Below are 21946 nucleotides of genomic sequence, written 5' to 3' on the forward strand. Positions count from 1 at the left end.
TCTGCTCTTATTCTTTTTTATACGGCTTCACAAGCAAACAGGACGTTCTGCCCATCCATCATCAATTTGTCCTTTGATTCACTCCTCCTTCCCTCTTTGGTGTTCTGATAAGACACTTCATGGTCTCAGAGAAACTCAAAAATGATTAATGACGCCATGCTTTTGAACTCGAGGTGTAGCCTGGACGAGAAGGTGGGGGCCAGGAGTTTTCTGTCATGTTGAAAGGAGGAGAAGGAGGGATGTTCTGCTCGACTACCTCCAGTTTATGAACCGGAGCTCCTGCATGGAGAACATTTGCGTCATGGCAACGGCCGTTAATTTAGATCCTCGATTCAAAACAATTGCATTTGAAAATTAAAAAAAAAACGCACATGGCTCCGTTGCCAGGGTAACCACAGATTGCACAGGGAGCCTGAAAATGGAGAGAGAAGCGCCGTCACCACCACAGGTACGTCTTCTTGTTCTCTTAAACAGTCCAAACAATATTCTGTGGTTCTATATATTTAATCAGGTAATGAGAAAAGCAGCTACTCCAGCTGCACATTAATTTTTGTTGCAGGTGCAGCCCAGAAGTCAGACAGTGATGACACGGTGGAGGTACAAGGTTATTTAACTGACCCCTAAGAGACCCGCTTAAATACTGGAAAACAGGTAAGCACATATCAGCATCATCGGTACGTCCGAGCAGGTCTTCTCCATACATGAGCGGTAGTAAAAGGAGGAGCAGACTAAAGCCTAAAATGACAGAAAAATATTGTTTTATTTAATAAAAATCCATGAATCAACTAACCTAAGAAGCACTTCTTCATCATTCATATTGATACAAATTGGAATTAAGAAGAAATGTTAGGATTACTATCACTGTTGCATAAGCACCCTTTTTTTTTTCCTTCTCTCGTGTCTTTTGATATTAAGGAGGTTTTTTATTTTTAAGTTGCACTTTGATCTTATATAACATATTAACCATTTATCTCTAAACATGTGAACAAATTACACAGCAGTTGCATAGGTCTTATTTTAATGAATACTTAATCAAAGAAAAGACAAGAATGTCATGATCACTGAGTTTAATTTTGCTCTGCTCACTCCTGCAGCCAGTCCATGGCGCTGTCGTGTCAGAAGCCTCCATACGAGTCAAATCGACTGGATATTTCAGGAGTTCTCACTTTTCATATCCAGAGGAGAAGCTGCCAGGTGGAGATGACCCAGTTTACTGATTGAGAGATGGAGAAAACCTGAAGAGGTGTAAATGGTGGTGGTGTTGTCAAGGAGATGAAGGATTTTCAGGAGTAAAGGTCAGCTAGGAGACAAAAGAGACAACTGGGATAAACAGAAGAGTTAAGGCCATTTTTAACACAAGTGGACCCTTAGAGGTTATCTGGTGGGTAAGGGCTGGCAAAACCAGAGTTAAATGCAGTCAGGGTGAGTATAGATGAGTTGCAGATGTGCCAGGAGTCCCCACCAGTAATCCTGCCCACCTGTGATGTTGGATGTGCAGTCAGCTCTACCTGCTGTTGTGACTTTGATTCATTTGGATTAAAATACACAAATGTCTTCTTTAGAGCATCTGATGATGTTTTGGTGCAGGAGCCTCCATCCTCACTGAGTGTTTCGTCACAGCAGGTCTGGTGGTTCCTGTCAGTTGTGCCGGTGAACATCCTTTTCATACTAAAGCTCCACAGCTTGTTCCTTCTTTAGTTCTTTGTTGGGCTTTTTTCACAGCCCGACGAATGAGTAAATCCATTGTGTGCCTATTTTAAACAAAGGTTGGATCTGAAAAAAAAAATCATAATCTCTAGATGGTCTGTTCTCTAAAACCCTCAGGAAACCCATCTTCTGTGAGGCTGTTAGAAAAAGGTCAACTACCTCTGTCCAAAGCCATTGGGCTGACTTCTTGAAGCACAAAAAACGTTCCTGCAGTAAAAACACTGAGTCAGTTCCTGTCCATTTCTACCCTTTAGGTCTAAACTTTTAGGAAACAACAAGCAACGAATCCCAGACAGAAGACATTCAGGTCTCACCCCCTTCATGCTCAGTGATCAGACAGATGGGTCACAGGGCTGGTGGCTGTGTGATGTCATCTTTCTGTGTTAACCCTGGTTAATATGACCCTGTCTATATGTTTTTCTTGGGAGTTTATGTTTAAATGCAAGCTTGAATGAATAGCAGTGGGCTGTTTAACAACATTAGCAGGAGACCCTTCACTACACACATGACTACATGGGGACTTCCTGTCGCCCAGGTGACCGAGTATATATAACGAGGAAAAGGGAAAGTAAAAGGAGAAAGACAGGAGCTTACAGCCGTAGGACACGTACTGTTGAGGATGACCGTGAGTCCAACCGCGTCGGTGGAAAATATGGGCATTTCATCTCTGCCATCGGGTGAGACCTCCACATTCATGGAATAACTGGAAACCCCAGCAACTGTGGACAGAGCCGGTAAGCGCGTATATACATGATCCTACGGACGGAACTTCGACGTCCCGCGATTTACTTGAATTTCTTTCATATGGTGGAGGGTGGTGGACGCCAAGGAGAGGCGGTGAATGTGTAAATATGAACTAAAAGAATTTGGTGTATCGCAGCGGTCCCCAACCTTTTTTGCGCCCCGGACCGGTTTCATGTCTGGCAAAATTCTCACAGATCGGTATGTTATATGTGGCGGACACACGCTGCAGCAACGCTGTAATAGAGGCAGATACACGTGATAAGACTACTCTGTATTTTTATTTTGACACGCTAAACATTGTACTTCGCATAGGTGTCATCATCCTCTCCCTTCAGACGTATCAAACTTAGGATAATTAGATATTAAATCAAAGATTGCTGAAAGGGAGTGGAAGGAAGCGAATTTGTATATGCCACCCCTGTTTTACAGTAACCATTTTATTACATGATTTATCATTATTATCCAGTTCATAACTTTTCATCTGATATCAATGCCTTACCAACACAGTTTCAGTTCATTACGTATGCTTAAGTATCAATAAATCACATGACAATAGTGAATTACTTCATACTAATGTAAAGTAGTTATAACTATTTTTTATAATAACATACCACAATACAGATCATTCATTCATTCATCTTCTTGACCGTTTTTCCCTTTCGGGGTCACGGGGTTGCCGGAGCCTATCCCAGCCACTTGGGCGTAGGCAAGGGATGCCCTGGACTGGTCGCCAGTCTGTCGCAGGGTAGAATATCCTCAATCACATGTCCATTCACTCTCACACTCACACCTATGGACAATTTAGAGTTGCCAATCAACCTATGAAGCATGTTTTTGGACGGTGGGAGGAAGCCGGAGATCCCGGAGGAAACCCACGGATGCACGGGGAGAACATGCAAACTCCACACAGAAAGGTCCCCCATTGATGTTGTGTTTTTCATGTCCCCCAGCCGGGACTTGAACCGGGGGCCTTCTTGCTGTGAGGCAAGAGCGCTAACCACTGCGCCACCGTGCAGCCCTACAATACAGATCATTTATCTAAAATATATTCAGATTAATTTCATTAGAAAAATCATGTTTATGATTAAAAAATAACACAATCAGAAAATAAACATAACAAATCATGACCTTTTGGATCAAGTGAACTAATATTGCTAGAATTCAATCATTATAACCATCTTCAATAATTTTTAATAGAAAAGTAATGCTGTGAAATAAAAAAAGGGTCCATAATCTGTCAAATGACCAAGGTTGGTATTCCGTCTTCTGCTGATTAACAGCCGTTCCTCTGGGTTTAAACAGAGTTTATAGTTCTCTTTGATGTTATGTCTGCAGGCATTAGATTAAGGTACTTTTTCTTCTTCAACTGATATCAGCAGAGCTGAAAGTTGAGGTCAAGTTGTCTGCAGGTCAGAACTCTGCTGAAAATCAGGGTCACTTCAGACTTTTGGAGAAAGTGATGAATCCAGGCGTCATATTTCTTGAAATTATTTGGCTCTTTGATGCATGTTGGGTCAGACGTCCGTGATCAAACACTTCTCAAAGTCCTTCATGTTTTTCACAACCAGAATCTTGGACCTATCCGGTGGACCGAGTGGTTTGACGTGAATCCTGCAGCCTTTAACCCAAGTATTTCTCAATCTGTTTACGCTTCCTGAGAAGTCTGGCATGTTTTGCGATTTCAGCATTCCTTCTGGTCAGATGGTCAGATAAACGGCAGATACCTTCAGATTCCTCCTTTGATTCATCAGAACTAGCTTGTGTTTTTGAATCACAAACCTGATGTGGATCGCTGGTTTATCCGTCTCCTTTCTTCTGGGGAGCGTGTGGGAGGTCTTGATGGTATTCAGATCCAGGGAAATCCCTTTAGACATGAGAAATGATTCCACTTGGTGTTCCACAGACTCTCCACTGCTCTCCGTTTTAGAAGAACTGCTAGCAATGCTAGCGCTATTAGCATTAGGCATGCTAACTCCAGCTGCATTTAGCTTTCCCCGAGGTTTGATCGGTAATCCAGTGAGAATGACATTATTCATCCTCGCCTGTTGTTCCATGTTGTCCACTCTTTTCTCCAGAATCTCAAACCTATTACGTTGCTCGTTTTGAGCACGGAATCTTCTGAACTCTTCCACTAGCTCCGTGAGAGGAGCTAGTGAAGGAATTTATTTTTTGTGATCCTCATTTCTCCTAGTGTGTCTGGATGGTGTGTGAAGTCCTGAACATAAAACTCCGTGGATGCCTTCCCCTTTCAAGTGGGGCATAATAACTTGACAGTGAAAAACCGGTTTCTAACTGTGGATAAGTGGACTCCAACAGTGAAATCAGGAGCTGGATTTTGAAAACACATCAGTGAAATTCTCCAACATTGTTGAACAACACACAGTCAGAAAAACTGAAACACCAACAATTAAAAAAAAAAAAATGGTTGCCCAGAAGCTGTAAATTAATTTTGTGTGAAAGGACTTAAAGTATTAAGAACATCACCAAAAATAAATATCAACATGTCTGAGTCTGAGAAGTCTGTGGAACAACTAAAAGTTGAGAGAACCACAGCAAAAAGATCATTCACTCGTTTTGCCAACTCCATTTTCAGAAATTATGAGGATATGTCTGAAGAGCAACTCAAAGAAAGTTTCAATAAACTTATTTTGGAGGCTGAGAAAGTTATGAGTGCAAATGATGAAATGGAAATGGGACTCATTGCAGAGTTGGAAACGAACCTGGACCCTGAAGAAGAAATGGTGTTAACAGAAGAGCAGAAAGCTGACATTGAAAAAACTGCAAAGGAATGTAAGCTAAAACTGAAAGAAATTAAAGCTCTCCTCCTAGAAACCATTTGGAACAACTATGGGCATCTTGAGTTAACCACAGTTTTACAAGTGGCTGAAACTGAGTGTGAACACGTAGCTGCAATGCGCCCAGATGGCAACCAGGAGGTGTACGACTTCATGCTTACTCATCTGAGAGATTTGACAAAGTCTGCAAAAGAGAGATACAACCAGTGGAAACGTTGGATCCCGTCATATAGTCAAGAGGAGTTTCAAAATCGTCTCATAGCACTTGAACTGATGGTTCCAAAATTAACCTCCAGAAAGGCTGAGTTCATCAAAATAAAAGTCAGGGATTCTGAAGGAAAAGGAATTCTTCTTCCCACAAACATTCCAACACCTGTTGTTAAATTGAAACCAATGACTCTTCCAAGATTTGGTGGAAATCAGCGAGACTTTTACAGATGGAGAAAAGAATGGGAGGCTCTTCAAAAGCAAGGCGAGCCGACTGGTTCAAAAGAAGTGAAAAAATTTCAATTGTTGGACAGCATCGATGAAAGAGTCACAAGAAACCTCCGTCTTAGAACTTACAACACAGCTGAAGAAATTCTTCGAGTCCTGGAGAACCGTTTTGGCAACCAAACTGCAATTGCTATTGAAATAGTGGAGGAACTGCAAAAAATGCCACCTGTTAAAAATCACCAACCAAGGAAAATTGTAGACTTAATTCAAGCTGTGGAGAAAGCAGTCCTCGACTTAAGTGACCTTGGAGATACAGGTGCAATTAAAAACCCACTTGTCACAAAATCGATTGAAAGCAAACTTCCTATGGTCCTCAAAAAAGAATGGCTGATGTATGTAGCTGATAAGAGGAACGCGGTGACGCCCGATAACCGCTTTGACAGTCTCCTAAGCTTCCTCAAAGAGCAAGAAAACATATACGAACAGCTAAATCAACTTTGGGATGATGAACCAACCGGAAGAGAAACAAAAAATGAAATCAAACACACAAGAATAGGTCCACTAAACAAGACAGAGCAGCATGTGTGGTCTGCGGTGATCCGAACCACAAAAGAAAACTTTATTTCTGCAAGCAGTTCCGAGGTCTGAAGATGGATGAGAAAAATGCTGCAGTTAAAAAGTTGGGAGCATGCAGAAGGTGTCTCGAGGTTCATGATGACTGTTCTTTCTGTAACCCTGCATACTTGTGTAAAAACCAAGATTGCATGTCAGAAAACATGGCTGTACATCATTTTTGTCTATGCCCAAAGGTTCAGCCCAAGAAAAGTGAGCAGAATCAGAAGAGGAGCAAAGAAGATGCAGCGAAAAGTCAAAGTCAAAAGAAATATACTCAAGAGCAAGAGGAATTCTTCAGTAAACTGTCACCAGAGCTGGCAGAACAATGCAGAGATGTATTTTCAAATACTGCAAGCAGAGCACTTAATTCCACAAAAGAACCCAGTTTGTTGCAAGAAAATGGCCTAAAGGAGTTTCCAGTGATCATGATGCTACTGACAGTTACTGCAAATGCTGGACAAAAAATCGGAGCATTAATTGACCTGGCTTCTGATACGAACTACATCACCCATAAGGCTGCAAGTAAGCTAAATCTCAGAAGTGAAAATATAACACTCATCGTTCATGGGGTTGGTGGAATGAAAGCTCATGTTGAAACAAAAAGATACCTCCTGAAAATCAGGGTGATGACTCCAAAAGGTACGCTAAAATCCCATCAAATAGTATGCTATGGACTAGAAAACATTGCTGATATCCAAAATCATGTGACAGCAGAACAGCTTCAAAAATTCTTCCCAGATGTTCAACTAGCTGAACTGGAGAGACCCAGAGAAATACAACTACTCATAAGCCACAGAGAAGGACAAATTGCACCACAAAAAGTTAAATCTGTTGGAAACCTTGTGTTGTGGGATGGACCTCTTGGGAAAACAGTTGGAGGAACTCATCCAAAGCTTTTTGAGGGGTTAACCATTTCTGCTCACATGTCAAAAACACATTTCGCGAGATCAATGAGAACAGCTGCTGCAAGATATGAAGAGGTGGTTCACAGCAAATTCAAGGATTTTTCGCAAGATGTCTGCACTGAACAGGGATTGCAAAATTCAAGTACTGCAACTACTTTCCGTGACTTCCTTGAATGGTGGAAATGGGATAGTGTTGGCGCTGCATGTGTTCCTAAGTGTGGAGGATGCCGTTGTGGAAACTGTCAACCAGGTGGTAAAGAAATGACGCTAGCGGAAGAGAGAGAACTTCAAGAAATAAAAGAAGGACTTACCTACACTGAAGGTGACAGTCATAGCAGTGAACCACACTGGCACGCCAAATATCCTTGGGTGGAAGATCCAGCATTTCTGCCAAATAATCGAAGGGCAGTAGAGGCCACGTTCTTCAGGACAGAAAGACAGCTAAATAAAGATCCAGAGTGGAAACTCGCTTATACTGTTCAAGTTCATGACATGGTTGAACGAAAAGCAGCAATGAAACGGACAAATGACATCATCAGTGGTTGGACTGGGCCAGTGTGGTACATCAGCCATCTCGTTGCACCAAATCCCCATTCTGCTACTACTCCAATACGACTCGTATGGAACAGCAGTCAAAGGTTCAAAGGAGTCTGTCTGAATGATTTGCTAATGAAGGGTCCCGATGTCCTCAACCTGATTCCTGCTGTCCTCCTTAGGTTTAGGTGTGGAGTCTATGCTGCTTTAGGAGACGTCAGGAAGATGTATAATTCTGTTTGGTTGGAAGACAAGGAAATGCATCTGCATAGATTCCTCTGGCGAGACTCTGAAGAACGAGAACTGCAAGAATATGCAATCACCAGAGTGAATATGGGTGATAAACCCGCAGGATGTATTGCACAGCTTGCAATGCGAGAAACTGCCAACTTGCCTGCTTTCACTCAGTTTGAAGAAGAACGTAATGTGATCCAGCGCAATTCTTACGTGGATGATATATTCGTCTCCCACAACAACCCTGAACGACTGAAAGCCATAACAGACAAAGTGGAGCAGATCCTTAAAAGTGGAGGTTTTGAACTTAAGCCATGGGTCTTTTCCGGTCAAGGTGGGAAGAGTCAAGGTGGGAGACAAGAAGAAAGTCATGAGATGGAGAAGCCAAACAAAAAACCCATAATTTTACCCAATCAAATAAGCCAAACTGAAAGCAAAGCATTGGGTCTGGTTTATGATGTTATAGAGGACAAGCTTCACATCTTGACCGCAATAAACTTTTCAAAGAAGAAAATGAAAATGCGACTTGGACAAGATCTATCACAAGACCAAATCAGACCATCCACGCCAAACCCACTGACAAGAAGGGAGCTGCTCAGTCAAGTATCAGGATTGTATGATCCACTTGGTTTAGGAACGCCGATCAAGCAGAAAGGTGCTATAATTGTGCGAAAAGCCTTTCAAGAGGCAAAAGACAAGAAGTGCCCAGTTGACGAGACATGGGACATGGCACTCTCAGATGATCTTCGTGAAGAAGCAATTTCACTCTTCGAAGAATATGTCAAACTTGCCAAAATCAAGTTTCCCAGGGCACTGACTCCAGGATTCTTCATCAGCGATCCTGTGGCAGTTACATTCTGTGATGGGAGTGAACAGGCCTACGGAGCTGTAATGTACCTAAGGTGGGAAACGGAGCAAGGACTTGTGGACGTCAAACGTTTCAGCTGTTTAACCCGCCTAATTAAAACTGTTGCATGGATGTGGAGAGCAGCAAAAAGATTTGGAGGGAAAAACAAGACTATGGAAAAACTACAGTGGGAGGCAGTTACATTGGCTGGAATCATCTCTGTAAAAGAAAGAGAAGATGCCCTAAGAGACATTTTTCTTGCAGCACAAGAGAACATGGTTCTTCCTGCTACCACAACTGACAGATTAGTAGTCTACAAAAATGAAGAGTCTGGATTATTGGTTTGTGGTGGTCGGATACAAGTTTTCAGAAAAAACAAAGTTGGTGTTCCAATCTTACCTCATGATGCTTGGGTATCTACTTTGCTAGCTCGAGAAGCCCACAATCAAAATCATGAAGGAATTGCTGCAACTTTATTAAGACTGAGAACCAAAGCTTGGGTGATAAAAGGTCGAAGAATCGTAAAACGAGTCGTTGATGACTGCTTAATCTGCAGAAAAGAAAAATCAAAGAACTGTCAACAAATAATGAGTTCATTACCACCAGAGAGAATTGAACCTGCTGCACCGTTTCAATTCACAACCATAGACCTCTTCGGACCCTACCAAGTAAGAGAAGATGTGAAAAAAAGAGTTACACAAAAAGTTTGGGGAGTTCTGTTTTGCTGTATGGCCAGCAGAGCTATTCATGCAGAAATTGCAAATGACCTGTCAACTGAAGGATTTCTGATGGCTTACCAAAGATTCACTGCAATCAGAGGACATCCAAGGAAAATCTGGTCAGACCCCGGCACTAACTTTGTTGGAGCTTAACCAGTCTTGAAAGAGATGTACAAGTTCCTCGACAGTCAAGACAAAGGAAGCTTGGAAGACCTATCAGCTGAACAAGGGACAAAGTGGGTGTGGAAAATCCATCCAGCTGATTCTCCTCACAGGAATGGAGCTGCCGAAGCTGCTGTTCCCATCATGAAGAGGGCGCTTAAGAACATCGGAAGAGGATCCTCACTGACTTATAGTGAATTTCAGACAGCGCTCTATTTGGCAGCTAATCTGGCTAATGAGAGGCCGATCGACGCGAGGATACAAAGCCGGGAGGACTGCATTCTCTACATCACGCCAAACACCCTTCTACTAGGCCGAGCCTCTCCAGAGGGAGATCCAGGAACGTTTGACTTCACCAGCAATCCCTACAAGAGACTCAGAGCCATACAGACTGAAGTGGACAATTTCTGGAGAGAATGGAGTCAACTCGCCGGCCCCAACTTGTTCGTGCGGAGCAAGTGGCATACTGCACAGAGAAATGTTGCTGTAGGGGACATTGTATGGTTGAGTGACCAGAATGCTTTGAGAAGTCAATTCAGGATGGGTCGTGTAGTTCGCACTTATCCAGACAGTATGGGCATAGTCAGGGATGTTGATGTACGGGTTATTCCAAGTTACCATCCACCTGAGGTGAAAACAATAGGTAGGCAAACGAAGAAAAGTGTGTCGGGACTAAATGAACAAAAAGAAAAAATGACTATTTTGCACAGAGATGTTAGACGGTTAGTTGTTTTACTACCTGTTGAAGATCAAAGTAAATCTTGTGAATGTTATTGAAATTGTTTGACCTCTGACAGTCAGCGACATTCTTAGTGTATTCACAAGAATGCCGAGTGGGAGGTGTTAGGTCAAACTTGAGAAAGCTGATGCTTCAAGTGATTTTATTTTAAAAGTAAATAAAAACATAAAAAGAAAAAAAAGAAAAGAGAAAATCAAATAAAAAATCTAAAGTAAAAATGCATTAAAGTAATTAAGAAAAGTAAAGAATTCTGTTAAATTTGAGAGAAAATTAATTGTAGGTAGTTAAAAAATTAAAGAGAGGGAAAGTTTAAGTCTGTAATGGGCGTGGTGTTAATTAAGGACCCAGCTGTGCGCACCGGAGCTGTTTTGGATGAAGTGCACGCGTAGCGCCAGATCAGGCAGGGCTCGAGAGCGATCAGAAAACTCGCGATCCATCTCAAAAAAGTAGTCCAAAAAACCTGGTTAAGGGCATCAAAACCACGGTGGCAGCCGGTAAGATTCGGTCGTAGTGCGGGGCATAGTTGGTGTGATCCACTGTGCGTTGAGCGCCGGCTGCGCGTTTCCACGTCAGCTGCCACGTCATTAAATGTTTGTTTAGTCCATTGAATGTCATTTATACAAGCACTGTTTTTTATGAAATGTATGTATTGCAGTATTTCAATGAATTCCCGTAATTATGAAGTTAACTTTTTAACAAATTACGTGTGCAAATTGAATTAATTATAGAGTCATGAATTTAACTGTTGATTCATGTTAAATATTTATTGTTGTATTTATTGTCGTAATTTGATAAAATATTATGTCTTGTTTAGGCTTTTCACCATACATTCATGCACATACAACCAGTACCTCGCCATTACTGTTGAAACCTCTCAGGAAATTAAATAAAACAGAACAAAAGGAAAAGTGTGTCTGGATGGTGTGTGAAGTCCTGCACATAAAACTCCGTGGATGCCTTCCCCTTTCAAGTGGGGCATAATAACTTGACAATGTCAGTCTGGGAGGTGACTTCAGACGCGGGAAACGGATGCTGCCTCCTAATATGGACTGAAAGAAGTAGGCAGGCTCCCTGCCAGCCAATCCGAGCGTCCAGAGGAGGAGTCTGGACGCCATGCTGTGTTACGAAGGAGGAGGCTGAAACCGAGATGTTAAAACAGCTGGACAGAGGAACTTTCGCTGTTCCCAACAGGCTGACACGTTAAGACGTCAGTAATAATTTGGCGCTGTGTAAGTTCTGAAACTTTGGGAACCCAGATGATCTGTTTTATTTTGTTTTACTCTGTTTTTAGAAATATTGTTAGGGAATAAATTTGTTAAACTTAATCCGGTCGAATCCCGTGGTTATCTCCTTCTCGACTTTATTGAACATGCAACAAGGAAAGTAATCTCAAAGCGAAAGATTATATTTTCCTACATTTTTGGTGACCCCGACGTGATAGGTAGGGAAGGAACGCGGAATCGCAATGCGGATAAGAGGACCGATAGTGGTTTATGACGAGATTTCTAAGACTTTCGGCGAAAAGTCGGTGACGCTCCCCCCCATGTGCTTTACTTTCCTCGAGGCCTCACAAACAAAAGGTAAAGCAGGAACCTGTTCGTAAATTCTGCATTATGATCAGGTTATTCTCTTAGTGAATAACTCAAATTGTGGGGAAGTGAAGTATGTGGCGGCATAGCGCACCTGTATAAGTTTTGTGGTTCACCCTCCTGAAACAGCAAATTGGACTTAGGAAATTTATGAAATTGAATTTGAGCAAATTGTGCAGGTTTTGTGTCTGTTCAGCCTGTCAAAATTGAATAAATAGCAAATTGGGAGCTTGTGATATTTGGATTAAAGCAAATTTAGTAGGTTTTGCGTCTGTTTGAGCCTGTACAAAATCCTGTACGAAAAAACGGTGTTACTATAGTAACTAATTTTGCGCGTTTTAGGATTTTTGGAAAAACCAGGAAGGCGGCGAACCTTCACAAATTATTTTTAATGCGTAGAGAAACCACAGAGAGATTCACAATAAAAATGAAAGGTGCACTAGACAGAAGAAATGAGGAAACCGGTGAATTTTCTTTTGACGACAGACTTAATGACGCTGACGAATTGACTTGACAACAGCGGTGAAAATGGCTAGAATGAGGATGAATGGAATGAAATGTATGTGAATTTGGACAGAATGGGATGAAAAAGTGTTTGAAATCTGTGTATTTTAACTATATCTTTCACATTTCCCTGTGTATTGTCTGCTCTATGGACGCAGCCATCTTGCTCGCAGTGTGTTTACGTCACATGGACCAATGACGGGACGTTTTAGTTGCTTCGGCTGTGTAGACGACTGTGATTGGTTTTGTCTGTACCACGTGGTAAGCGTGACGGAGTCCTAGCCAAAATGGCGACGTGTGGCTGTGATTGGCTTTGTTTGTACCATGTGGTCGGCGAGACGCATCCCTGACGACCAAATATGACGGAACGTGCTGAACTTTTTCACGATGAAAATTTGAAGAGTTTGGGATGTAATTTGCGGTAAAATCATGGTGGGGATCGTCGTTATCGAGCGTGATCATGACCTCGGTTGTAGGACGTCGTTTAAAAACAAATTTCAGTGGGTTTTCGGTTCGCCGAAAAAGGTTTTTATGTTGCACAGCGCCTCCGACGGGAGCCTCTGCCGCAACGGCGAGATCAACGTGCATGGTTGCAGGGTCTAATACATTTGGGGTAAAATAATTTTGTAATTATTTCGGTTTTCTTATTGTGAATACATGTCTCTAATTTGTTTGTATGTCCTAATAACCGTGATTAAGTTCAGCTTTGTTCGAAGAAGTATTATTGACATTTTTAATTTGTTTAATTTCGTTTTTCTGTTAGTTTTGATCTTGTGCACTGCTGTTTGAATGAGAAGCGAATGAGTGGCGGTTTTGTTTGTTTTAATCATAATCAATAGTATTTGAAAATGTTATCAGAATGGGGAAAAGGACGAGGTAAAGGAAGGGGAAACATGGTTTTTGAGGATTTGGAAGGATGTGGCAATGTAGAGACAAGAAATGTAAAGTGAAAAGCAGGAGAAATGAAAGGCATTGTAATGGAGGGTCTGTGGACATGGAAAGGTGTGGTATGAAGGTGCAGGGTCTGGTAGAACAGGAGAAGAGGGAACATGAATGTTAAAACGCTAGTTATGAACGATTCATTTCAGTGACATGGTTTATTTTTGTTTGTGTAAGGTACCTAATTTGTTGTGTTATGTCTTTTGCAAAAACGGTTAAAAGTTCTTGTCTTTGTATTGATTGTCTGTGTTTTAGAGTGTGAATTGTGTTTTTGGTTAAATAAGGAAAAGCTTAAATTGTGGGATTTTGTGGGCTTTTAGCACTTCTCCAAATTCTTTTTGTAGGGCAGCAAGTCCTTAATGCAGAAGAAGCAATCCTATCCTGAGACCTCATAAATCTTTACGCAGAAAACCCCCTGTGCTTCGTGGGTGAGTGACAAAAGGCGCAGTAGTTTACCATCCTCCGCAGCTCACTACCTTCACAGGAGGGGGCCGTGTCAGGAATGACTGACCCTCAGGTCAGCTCCTACTCAATTGAAGCCATGAATTTACACATGAAGAATGCAGTGGAGCGTCTGGCAGGTGATAAGAGTCGATTTTAACATGCATCTGATTCATCACTGCAGAGCACATTACAGGGCAGAGGGAGAAGTTGATCAACTGAAAAAACTATTTCTATGAAACTATGAAAACATTATTTCTGGATAATAAAGGTGTTACAAATTAAAGGAAAGCAAATAACATGATGACTTTAACGTTAACACAGACTGGCAAAATTGTGTTTTTTCAGGTGTTCACTTTCCTCCCTCAATAAAATGTACAGGTTAATTTTGCCTTCAACAACTGAGCAGAGAGGAGACGGCTCATGAAGATGCAGAGGTGATGTTTAAAACGCTCTCTGATGCTTCATGGTCCACAGGTTCAGTTGATGTTGGTTCATGCTTCACCGCCCCCCCGGTGGTGATTCAGGTAACTGCAGGAGCACAGATTTTTAGATCTCAGTGCAGCTGAGTGAAAGATGCAGATGAAGGGAGGAAGGAAACTCAGTCTGGGCTGTGGAACTATGGTGTCATTGAATATTCGTATTCTTCATGGTGTACTTTTTTGAAACCGGTTTTAAAAGCAGATGGATCGCGTGGCATATGATTTAAGATAATGTTAATTTGAGTTGATGACGTCACCATTATTATAAAACCTATCCGTCCCTGATCCATATTGCATGCTGTCAACTTTAACCCCACAAGGTGTGTTGTTTGCTGCTATTGACTTAGCACACGTTTTCTTTTAATGGAATCATTACATAAAAATAGCAGACAATTGTTCGCATTATAGTACAGAGGGGTTCATAAAATCCCTCTGGCATTTTTTTTAATCACTGTTTAAAGTCTCTCTGACAGAACATTATGCTATAAGAGGTTTGTGTTTTGCTAATGTAGGTTGATGACATCTGCCTGCAATTAATGAAAGATCTTCTGTTGCAGCTGTATTATTTCTTCTTGTAACCTTGCCTTTTACAGGAGCGTGGACAGGACGCCTGTTCACCTTATCGATGCACCAAACAGTTTATTGTTTTCATGTTCTTGCTTTACATTTAATTCGTTTTATGTGTTTGTCCTGGAGCTTAGCCCCAGGCCAAGAGAGGGAGGTAGACAAAAGAGGTCTTAATGATTAAAAGAAGCACATTATTTTATTATTTCATTATTATCAGCGTTTAAATGTATTTGTCTAGAAAGAATGTTTAAATAGTAACACAGATTGACCAAATGTATTTGTCTAGAAAGAATGTTTAAATAGTAACACAGATTGACCATTTTTAAAATTTTAAAGCTTTGTGTGTCTGTTCATCTGATTTTCTCTCATCCACAGCAAGGATGAGTAGGTTCTACGACTGGGTCATTAGACGACAGCCCCTAATAGACTTTTTTCTTTTTCTTGAATTTGTATCTTCCCCACTTTTGTTCTTTATAAAACAGCACGAGGGGAAGCAGACCTTTGAGAAGAGAAATGTGGTGGACCCTTTCCATCATATTTGCTCTTACCCGCGCATGCGTAAATTGATTCTTGTCTCATTGTCTTTTGTGTTTTATTGTTTTTTATTTTTTAATTTCCTGACCCTAACACTAACAAAAACTCAGATCCACAACAGAATCATCTTGGCAGAACAGTACCACAGCAGTGGACACCCCAAGTCCTTCTCATTCCTTTTGCAGCTGTTCTGTTGTATCAGATGTGTCACATCTCTAATAACAGGCTTATTGAGAAGTCCATAGGAGGCCAGGTCCAAGCTTGCCAGAGCTTGTGGGACATGCAGAAGGAGGACGCGAGTGTTCGAGGCCCGGAATGACCTTTTTTGGACTTTGTTGCATTTTATAAAATTGCTTACTGTTATGTTTGACAATTTTCTTTTTCCTTTTCATCGTCTATGTGATTTTGTTCTGCTTTAACATTTCTCAATTCCCCCCTTAATTCCAGGTGTTCCTTTTCCTTACAGGAAGTGCTATTTTATTGTCTTTGTATCTTTTACTTTTTCGAATAATTTGAATTTGTATTTGTGCGTTTTCTTTATTTACTATTTCATGTCTTGTTCTTTGTAAATGCCAATGTGCCAAATATCTAATGAAGCATAAGTATCCTTAGGGATGGTCGCCGATGGGGCACGGGACCGTAGCGAGAATTTTTCCTATTCAACTGAACGTTTCTTAAAGATGGTTAATGCAAGCTCTGACAGGTTTTCGCTCCTACACTTATGAATAGATCATTCACACCTTTGAAGGGCACATTGGTTCTGCTAAAGATTGTGAGGGCTTGAGACCACAGCTGTTTTGATTGCATGATGTGATGTGCAGTTCTACATCAGTGATCAACTACTTCCAACAATCCTAGATAAACCAATTAAGAGCCTGGGGCGATGGTATAACACAGATCTGAAGGACAACCAGCAAGTTCAGCAACTCTGGAAAAACAAGGTCAGCTGCCTGAAAAAAATTAACACTTCACTGCCAGGAAAACTGAAGCTCTGGTGCTTACCAGTTTGGGCTACTATCTAGACTCATTTGCCCCTTAACTATGTACGAGGTCTCAATTAGCCATGTCTAACATCTGGAAAGGCTAATTGAGAACTCCTACCTGAGGAAGTGGCTTGGAGTTCCCAACTGCGTCAATAGTGTTGGACACTACAATATTGTAGTCCTGTCATTACGGTTGTGAGATTGCAGCTCCAGTCTGAGTAACAGGGAAGAACTGGAACCCTGTTGTAGCTGTACTACAGGCCAACAAGGCAGAGGAGGCTTTGGGTTTGGGGTGGTAAAACCTCTCTGGCCAAAGGGATCTGCAGTGGAACGTCATGGCCAATGGGTAAGGTGGGAAGGAGTTGAAAAGAGAAAACAAACATTGAGGGAACTATAGAGCATGGAATCCAATAGGTTGAGTTTCATTGTCCGAGCCACCTACGATGTGCTTCCCTCTCCTACAAACCTGCAGTTTTGGCTTGGAAAAGATCCATGTTGCCCCTTTGTTCAGCAACTGCAACATTGAAGCACATCTTAGTGGGCTGTGGGACCAGCCTCAAGCAAGGCAGATATACATGGAAACACAAACCAGGTCTTGATTTGTCTTGCCAATAGACTTCAGTGCAAGATGGTAATTATCAACACCCAACCCATCAGCAGCCAGAATGAGTGCCAACACCCACCATCATTTGTCCAGGAAGGGGAGAAGCCACGGAGTAATCCCTCCCACCCTGTGCTGAACCCTCAAAATGCAGCCAGGGCCTGGGAAATGCGAGTTGAACTAAACCAGAGCTCATCTTCCCCTCGGAGATTGCAGCAACCACTCTGCGTCCAGACCTTGTCCTCTGGTCTACTATGGGCCGACTTGCCGACATCATAGAGCTGACAGTTCCCTGGGAGGACTCCTTTGATGAAGCTTATGAGCGCAAGAAAATACGCTACTCCAACTTAGCAGCTGAGGCAGAGGACAGAAGTTGGAGTATCAGGGTGCACCCCGTGGAGGTGGGATGCACGGGCTTTGTTGCCAGTATGACTACTAAGCTCCTCAGAGAGATTTGAGTCAGTCACACATTATATCATTTTTATGCAATAACAAGATAAGGTAAGATAAAGATAGTTTATTGATCCCAGCTAGTGAAATTGGGTTGTTGCAGCGTCAGCGTTAGGCTCAAGATACAAGCACACAAACAATGGGTGACAACAGAGAAAACATCATCAATCAGAAAAAGAAACATCAGTAAAAAAAAAAAACAGTTGGTATGCATGACAGCTCTGAAGAAAATATTATTCAAATAAATGAGAGGGTGTGTCCAAAGTTTTGGTCTGTATTGTTTGCTAAATACAAAATATGGTATCAGGATAATTTTCCTTCCAAGGGATCAATAAAAGAGTTTAATTCTGTTTTGTTTTAAAAAAAAACGAGGCTCAAATCGCATGCTCACCCAGTTGAATTGATGTTTCGGGACTCGATACATTAACCTGTGACCCTGTGATGTATGTTTAACAGGGGAAGTTTCGTATTCAAGACAAAGACAAGTCGTATTTAAAACAGATAATAATAATACGCCTAAGACCCGATACGGGTAAAACACTTTAAAGGATTCTATCAAGTTCAAATTCCATTCAAGGCTTTCTTTCGAGCTCGGTACTCCTTTCTTCGGTTCTAGCTTGCAATTCGGTTTGCATTCACGGCTTCACAAACATTTAACGATGGTTCTTCTCCAGAGCGGTCGGTCAGTAACCAATTCTTTCCATTGATCTAAAACTCTTCCCAACTTCAGAATACTTTTTCAAGTGTCCTTATATCTTAGTTTCGGTCGACCAACAGGACGAATACCATTGTGGAGTTCACCGTAGAGGAGGGATTTTACAGGACGATTGTTATCCATTCTAGATACATGACCAAGCCAGCGCAAACGGCTTTTAACTAAGGTGATTTCAATATCCTCAGCATTCGCTTGCTGTAACACCTCTTCGTTACTAATGTAGTCGCTCCACTTTATCCTCAGTATTTTCCTCAGATGACGCTGTTGGACTGTCCGAAGCTGATTGATGTTATGTCGTATAGTGTCAAGGTTTCGCAGCCGAATGTAAGTAATGGCGTCAAATACTGGGTATAAACTTTCAGCAGTGGTGATATACTTTTTGCACTTGCATTGGCAAGTACATGATTAATTTGGTGAAGATGTTTAGAGCGTGGATGCTGCCAAGTGGATTTAAGACTGTTTTTCATTTGAAACACGCTTCCCATGACACATAACTGATACCTGGAACAAAATTCAAGTAGCATGAGTCCATTGGAATTCATGTTTCCAACTCCATGTTTTCCGATTACTGAGGGCTAGGATGACCAGTCTTTTCCAACACAGGTAATTTGGATCACCTAGAACAATAATGCTGTAATTTCTGCATTTTGTACACAATCTCTAACCTGTTCGTAAAATTGCTCCTTCTCTTCTTGAGTCCTGTGCATAGTTGGTCCGAACACACTGATAAGCGTCAAATAGTCACCACCTTTTAACATTACTCGTAGTGTGGAAGGTCTGTCGTTTATTGGGGTTGGATTCAAATCAAACTGCGTGAGGAGATCGTTCTTGATGGCAAAACCCATGCCTGCTTCTTTCTTGTCACTTCCGCTCCAAAAGATTGTATGGCTATTCTCAACAAGATTTCCCGTTCCAGGTCGACGAACTTCACTTAAGGCACAAATATCGATAGCGGCTTTTTCTAATTTACTTATGATGGCTGTCGTGATTGAACCATCACTGTTGTTTGTTGTCCTTACATTCCATGCACCAAGCTTTAGTGAGAGTGATTTGCACAGATTTTGTTTCTTGTTCACCACGCCCGTGTCCTCTGGTGCATCGGCTACCCCGAATGCGGTTATATGATTTGTAAAATTCGAATTTACTTCTATGATTAAAGTGAGGCTGCACCTACGATAACTACACTAAACGGTGCACAATAGTGTTCCTTGGCAGAAGATTATGTTGCCCAGTGGCACAACATAGTTGAGACGACTGCATAATTCTTCTGTTGCTTGTTGCTAGAGATGTTGCAGAGTTGACGTAGACATCACTGCCGACTGCCGGAACTGGTACAGAGTTGATAGCCAGAACCGCCAATGTCGTACCCTGACTAGGGAGGCTCAGGGTGTGCTGACACTTGCCCAAGGTGTGCACCAAGGCTAGTGGAGAGAAGGAGGAGCCTTACATCTCCATTCTAGACCGGCTCCAAGCAGAGTCTAGCCACTGCCCCGATATGTTAAACGTAAACCTGAATGTTGTATATATATATTTTCTTCAAAGTTGTGCATAGGGAATTTGAAGCAGGGCCCTTCTTGCTACCAGTGCACCACCATGCATTCATTTTCATGAATAAATGTTGAAATATAAAGAGGAAATATCAGTTGAGCTAAACTTTGTTCTCTACGGGGTCCCCAATCTCCATTGGCACTTCGTTCTCTATGGGGTCCCCAATCTCCATTTGCACTTCGTTCTCTTTGGGGTCCCCAATCTCCATTGGCACTTCGTTCTCTTTGGGGTCCCCAATCTCCATTGGCACTTCGTTCTCTATGGGGTCGCCAATCTCCATTGGGACTTCGTTCTCTTTGGGGTCGCCAATCTCCATTGGCACTTCGTTCTCTATGGGGTCGCCAATCTCCATTGGCACTTCGTTCTCTATGGGGTCACCAATCTCCATTGGTACTTCGTTCCCTATGGGGTCCCCAATCTCCATTGGCACTTCGTTCTCTAAGGGGTCCCCAATCTCCATTGGCACTTCGTTCTCTATGGGGTCCCCAATCTCCATTGGCACTTCGTTCTCTATGGGGTCGCCAATCTCCATTGGCACTTCGTTCTCTACGGGGTCCCCAATCTCCATTGGCACTTCGTTCTCTATGGGGTCCCCAATCTCCATTGGAACTTCATTCTCTATGGGCTCCCCAATCTCCATTGGCACTTCGTTCCCTATGGGGTCCCCAATCTCCATTGGCACTTCGTTCTCTATGGGGTCCCCAATCTCCATTGGCACTTCGTTCTCTAAGGGGTCGCCAATCTCCGTTGGCACTTCGTTCTCTATGGGGTCCCCAATCTCCTTTGGCACTTTGTTCTCTATGGGGTCCCCAATCTCCATTGGCACTTTGTTCTCTATGGGGTCGCCAATCTCCATTGGCACTTCGTTCTCAATGGGGTCCCCTATCTCCATTGGCACTTCGTTCTCTATGGGGTCGCCAATTTCCATTGGCACTTCGTTCTCTATGGGGTCCCCAATCTTCATGGGCTTTGTGTTTTCCATGGGGACGAAGAAGAAGACTGCTGGAGCAGGAACCTTTGACAGACAGAGAAATAGAGACAGAGCAGAATTCAGTTTCATCTTTTACATTGTGTGGTTCAATGTGTGTTGGGACACAGTCATATCGACTCTATTCAGTGAAATAATGGAACTGGAAAATGGTAAAAACTCCCTCACAAACTCATTCTCACTATATAATAGTATGTTAATAGTATACTATACAATACAATTAATATAGTACAATATAACATAAATATGTTCTGTAAATGCATTTCAAATGAATGATTCTAATCATTGCAATCATTTTTTACTCAAAAACTCTGTATTTTACATTTTTCCTGTTCAATTACAGTGCAGGCTACAAGGTGATGTAGCAAAGAGTTGCGCCTTACGACGGTGCAATCATGCAAACTGCGTTGATTGCGTACATTTAGGTTTTTGATCGATGTAATTCTTTACTATGTTTTTTTACATTGTTCATATTGTTCTTACATGTTCTACCTTTCTATTTAAAATATAAGTTAGTTCTCGGGACTACAACTCTATGACTTCCGGTTGGAGTGAACGCTGGCATGTTTTGGCTGCCACTGCTTCCTGGACTCTATTTATGCCACTTTTAGGCTCTACTTGCACATATGGACTATGTCTTTTGCTGTTAATTTGCATTTTTCTCACTTATCACCTTCTCGCAATTATTTGCAGTTTGTCACTTGGATTAGTGTATGTTAACATTTAAGCTCTTACCTGCTGCTTACTCCCAAGGCTGCTACAATGTGGATCAACTGTGTTTGGATTCTAGTCACCTGGATCACCCTGTCTTTTCTCAAGCATCCACTGACAGCCCTGCTCTAGTACTCTGTCGCTGACTTTGTCAAGCTTCGCTCTTCTCCACTCGATTCACCTCCACCAACAGTGCTGCTCCAGCACCGAGACATCCCATACCAGCCCCGTCGGAGATACATTCACCACGGCTCACGTCGGACATGATGAGAACTCCAACTCCATCAAGTCATTTTGGTTCGCCAATCGCGAAATGGACAATGATACCAACTCCCTCACCAAAGACTTTGTTTCCTGTCTGGACAGCCTCAGTCTAACTCAATATATTAAGTTTCCCACCCATGTTAAGGGTCACGTATTAGACCTTGTTTGCTGCTCGGGTGTTACACCTGTGGACT

General features: G+C 42.1%; 1 protein-coding gene and 1 long non-coding RNA gene across 2 annotated transcripts; both read left to right on the forward strand.

Moving 5' to 3' along the window:
* Window positions 1-87: 87 nt before the first annotated feature.
* LOC110017615 lies at window positions 88-3115 on the forward strand. The gene is made up of 3 exons (XR_002293060.2): window positions 88-448; window positions 560-651; window positions 1095-3115. It is a non-coding gene; the product is annotated as an uncharacterized LOC110017615 (long non-coding RNA).
* A 1982-nt stretch (window positions 3116-5097) lies between these two features.
* LOC111946916 lies at window positions 5098-13361 on the forward strand. Its single transcript, XM_023952260.1, has 2 exons — window positions 5098-11719; window positions 12244-13361. Exon 1 carries the CDS (start codon window positions 6332-6334, stop codon window positions 9686-9688), a length of 3357 nt encoding a protein of 1118 aa, XP_023808028.1. The 5' UTR covers window positions 5098-6331; the 3' UTR covers window positions 9689-11719; window positions 12244-13361.
* The last annotated feature ends 8585 nt before the right edge of the window (window positions 13362-21946 follow it).

The sequence above is a fragment of the Oryzias latipes genome, chromosome 23, assembly GCF_002234675.1.
Source record: "Oryzias latipes chromosome 23, ASM223467v1".
NCBI lineage: Eukaryota > Metazoa > Chordata > Actinopteri > Beloniformes > Adrianichthyidae > Oryzias > Oryzias latipes.